Source organism: Theropithecus gelada, chromosome 13 (genome assembly GCF_003255815.1).
Source record: "Theropithecus gelada isolate Dixy chromosome 13, Tgel_1.0, whole genome shotgun sequence".
Taxonomy (NCBI): domain Eukaryota; kingdom Metazoa; phylum Chordata; class Mammalia; order Primates; family Cercopithecidae; genus Theropithecus; species Theropithecus gelada.
The window spans coordinates 3,518,763-3,523,578 of NC_037681.1; the positions used below are offsets into that span (position 1 = coordinate 3,518,763).

Sequence of the window (4,816 nt, forward strand, 5' to 3'; positions counted from 1 at the left end):
AGAAAAGAGCAACCCTAGACTGAGGGCTTTGGGTAAGAGCTTGAGACTCAGTAGTGAATCCCCTAGGCCATCTTCTGTCAATAGAGAGGGACAATCAGGAAAGGGAAATGTGCAATAGAGGCAAAATCTTCATTAGTAAAAGAATCCTAAGAGAAAACAAGAGTCTCCTTCCTGAGCATCAGGTTGGTGTTGGGAAGATGCACATAATCCCCACATTCCATGTCTTACACTTTTCAGCCATTAGGGCTCAGAATGAATTTAGAAGACACCACTCACTTCACAGCAGATGGGGACACAGTCAAGGCAGCGGTGAGAGGCAAGGCTGGGCTTTCAGTCTCAGAGCACAGAGCAGGTTCCCCACTACTCCACACTCTGATGTCTCCTCTCAGATGTTCCAGATGTTCCACCTCATTCTTGCCTTAAGGGCTCCAAGTTGTTAATGGGACACTAGCCCTCTTCCTTTCCGAGGGTTTGTTAGAACTTGGTTTTCTTTTGTGTATTGTGGGATTTCTTTGCCATCTAGAGTCAGGTTTTTGGCATAGCAGTGTATAGGCTTTTTCTACTTGTGATATTGAAAATAATTACATAAATAAATTCATCATAAATAATAAATTGACTTAATGTATCAAATCAGTTAAAAAAAGATGAGTTTAAGAGCTTAACAGGAATCTGATGAGGTTAAATAGAGAAATTACTTTAAGTGGAGGACAGAGCAACAGATTATAATTTTTTAAATTGATGACATTTTGGGAGTAATTATCATATGGTAAATAACAACTTGAAATAAGCTGCTAAAATACAATTTTATACTCAAACATTATTTCCAAGAATCATATAAATACATTTTCCGATTAAAAGACACAAAAAAATGTGGGTTTATCATCAGGTGCACTCAATGGAAGATTTCTCAAATGTGTACTTGGAGTAAAAATAACATTTATTTCTATTTACAAGTTCAAGATTTTTGATCTTTAGAATAAAACAACTTTCCATTCACTCTGTTCCACTCATGTTTCTGAGGATGAGTGTGGGGGCAGCGACTGTGAAGAAGGAGGAAGCTCTGGGCTGAGGGTGGTCGTGCCTCCTGCCCACCTGAGTGACTTCATGGAGAAGAACCAATGACACCACCAAGGCCACCTGCCTGTCTCTGCACTGCCATGGCACAGACAGAGAAACCTGTCACACTTGGTCAGCTGCAACTAGAGGCTTTTTGTACCAGCCAGTTTTGATGCTCTTTGTATCTTCTCTCAGGTTTAGGGGATAGTTCACCTTTCACCATTTGTTTTCACAGCGTAGCCATTTGTTACATCAGCATTACATAAGTTGTTTCTTTGTTAAATATATCTAACCATCTTGAATGGGTTGGGACTAATCTTGTGTCTCATGGCAAAGCAGAAATTCAAGATCACTAGATGCTGTCAATCACATGAGGGCTAAAGATGACGACAGCATTGCTTAGTTCTGGGTCATACTACTTAACAATTTTTTTTTTTTTGATAGAGTCTCACTCTGTTGACCAGTTTGGAGTGAAGTGGCATGATCTCAGCTCACTGCAACCTCCGCCTCCCATGTTCAAGTGATTCTCCTCCCTCAGCCTCCTGAGTAGCTGAAATTACAGGCGCATGCCACCACGCCTGGTGAATTTTTGTACTTTTAGTAGAGAAAGAGTTTCACCATGTTGGCCAGGCTGGTCCTAAACTCTTGACTTCAGCGGATTCACCTGCCTCGGCCTCTCAAAGTGCTTGGATTACAGGCGCAAGCCACTGCACCCCATCACACTTTGTGTTCTTTAACTACATTCTTTATAATGACTTTTAAGATTAATGATGCATTTATCAGTACTTTTAAAAACATAATTGTGTCACTTTTTTTTTTCATTTGAGGACTCCAGTGTGATTGATAGGTATAAAAATTTTGCCATACAGTTTTTAAACCTAACAGAAATGGAACTTCAGAATTCTAATTGCACTTACTAAGGAATCACTATCTTGGAATAAACAATTATCTCAAGTGATAAGGGTACTGTATACCCTTAGCCTGAAGCGGATCTTCTTCTGTTGATTCAGTCATTATTTTGTGTCTATCACATTAGGTTATGACATGTAGCTCACATGACTCATTATGGGGTTCAATATCATTTAGAACACTATGTTTAATAAAATCTATGAAAAGCATAGATGCTCCATGCATTGACAACTGAAACATAGAATTCAGATTCATTTTTAGGTAATGATGTAATCATGTGAAAAGAATGCATTTCTGGCGGGGCATGGTGGCTCACGCCTGTAATCCCAGCACTTTGGGAGATCGAGGTGGGTAGATCATGAGGTCAGGAGATCGAGACCATCCTGGCTAACGCAGTGAAATCCCATCTCTACTAAAAATACAAAAAAAATTAGCCGGGCGTGGTGGGGGGTGCCTGTAGTCCCAGCTATTCCCGAGGCTGAGGCGGGAGAATGGCTTGAACCTGGGAGACGGAGCTTGCAGTGAGCCAAGATCGCGCCACTACACCCCAGCCTGGGCGACAGAGCAAGACGCCCTCTCAAAGAAAAAAAGAATGCATTTCTGTTTTCTTTGAAACCTTTTCTTATGAAAACACACTAATAAATTTCCACTCTGAAATAGAACTTAGCCTACGTACTTTCAAAACTTTTAGAATTTGGAAGAGAAATAAAAATCTAACATAATTCTGAATGTTTCCTTTGCTCTTGAAATAAACTTTTTATTTTTTATCTTTGAGTTTATGCAGTTATTTTTAAAGGCCACTTTTGGAATTGTGAAAACTCGCTTTCCACTTGCCAAATAATAATTAAGAGTAATCATCTTTTGACATCAGGATTTCATACCTGCTGTGAGTTTACAAAGTTTATTTGAATAATCCAAAATCAAACATTTTTACTGAGTGTCCTTAGCCATACTCCCCTGCACACAGCTTGTGTAGAATGCTTTCTCCTGTAAGACACTGGAGAGGAGGGTTTAGTGTGAGTCAGAGAGCGGAATTAGGGAGATGGGAGACAATGAGTTTCCCAATATGACTAAGTGTCATCGCGTATGAAATAAACCCCGAGCTAGTCATTTCCCATATGTGTTCTACTTGTGTTGTCACTCAGCTGCATCCATGGTCTGGTTATTCTGACAGGTGCATGAACTTGACAAATGTGGGCAAGATGGGGAGGGTGAGGATGGGAGCTTTCATTCACTCTCCCTTCATCATAGCCGGTTGCTCCCAGGGCACGTGGTCCCCATGAATTCTCCTCCTCCTAATGCCTTCCCCAGGCTGTGGCAGCTGGTGGGGCCTTAACATGTGGGATCGGAGGTGCTACTGAGGCTCTCATGGACCAGCATCCTCAGCAGGAAACGCCACCCTGACGTCTCCAACAACCTTCTCTTCTGCAGACTCAGAGACTCTGCTCAGCTGCTCCCCAAGACAAGCGGCACGTGTGGGCAGCTGGGTCAACCCAGCAGGGAGGTTTCTGCTCGAGGATGTACCACTGTGTGAGGAAGCTGTATACCTTGCATGCAGTAATAAACCCCAACATCCTCAGCCTCCACCCGGCTGATTTTCAGTGTGAAATCAGTGCCTGACCCACTGCCACTGAACCTGTCTGGGACTCCAGAGGCCCGGTTGGAAACCAAATACATCAGGAGCTGTGGAGACTGGCCCGGCTTCTGCAGGTACCAGTCCAAATAGGTGTATCCATCACTATGCAGGAGGCTCTGACTAGACCTGCAGGAGATGGAGGCCGGCTCTCCAGGGCTGACGGGCAAGGAGAGTGGAGTCTGGGTCATCACAATATCCCCACTGGTCCCTGAAAAAATAACAGAGCAGTGCAAGTTTATATAGATACATTATGAGCAACTTTCATAATTTCTCTTCTGATATCAATTTACAGTTACGTTTTAAAATTTTGATTTATATCATGAAAAGTAGACTTTCTAAAATAAACCCATTATTTACTAGCCAGCAGGGAACTCTTCATTTTCAAGTTCTGAATCAGAGCACTGGTCATCGTTCCCTGGAGGTGAATCCTGATTACTCATAAGACAAACATGAATTCCATTCCCTGGAGCATAGACCACGTGACTCTATCACATTATTGGAATAAACATGTGAAGCTGTGGAGCTCACAGAACTCTACTCCCACCCAATTCTCCTCCCTGATCTCCTTCAGTCCTTACCAGGGAGCCAGAGCACCAGCAGCCCCAGGAGCTGAGCAGGGAGCCTCATTGTGAGAAGGTGACCTGAGGAGTCCTGATCAGTCAAGGCAAGGTTACAGCTGAGCTTTTTATCTGAGACTCACAAGGGAAGGTCCTCCCTAGGGGACACTATGCAAATCCCCTGGTGGGTGCAGTGGCGTGGAAAAGGTTGATGGGGCAGGGGGAATGTCTCTTCTGTGAACAATATGTTATAAATTGTCCCTTGGAACAAAACAGAGAGAGATTCAGTCAAGTTTGTCCACAATCAAGAGAAGAAGGATCTGAAGGGGAAAGTTGGGACCTTTTGTAGGGACGCACAGTGTAGGGCATGACTGTTAAGAAAGCACCAGAACCCTGATCATGTGGAAATGTGTGTCCAGGATGCATCTCTAGGAGGTCAATGCCACCTTGCTTGATTCCCTCCCAGTCAATCTAGAGAAGGAATCAACTCCATCCCCACAAGCACTGCTGGACTGAGAGCCTGCAAATAAAAAGCGGCCTGGAGCCAGTTTGAGGACTGTCTGGTATCTGCTGTTTCCAGGGTAAGTGTTCAAGAACGTTCAACTCAAATATTAGAATCTACCCTGCCCTGGCACCTGGTGAGTGACCGCATAAGAGC

The 4,816-nt window shown here is 43.4% G+C and overlaps 1 gene segment (V, D, J or C); it reads right to left on the bottom strand.

Moving 5' to 3' along the window:
* Window positions 1-3,453: 3,453 nt before the first annotated feature.
* Window positions 3,454-4,228, bottom strand: LOC112605307. The segment is given in 2 exon segments: window positions 3,454-3,809; window positions 4,180-4,228. Coding segments are annotated over 2 exon segments (405 nt in total).
* Between the last annotated feature and the right edge of the window lie 588 nt (window positions 4,229-4,816).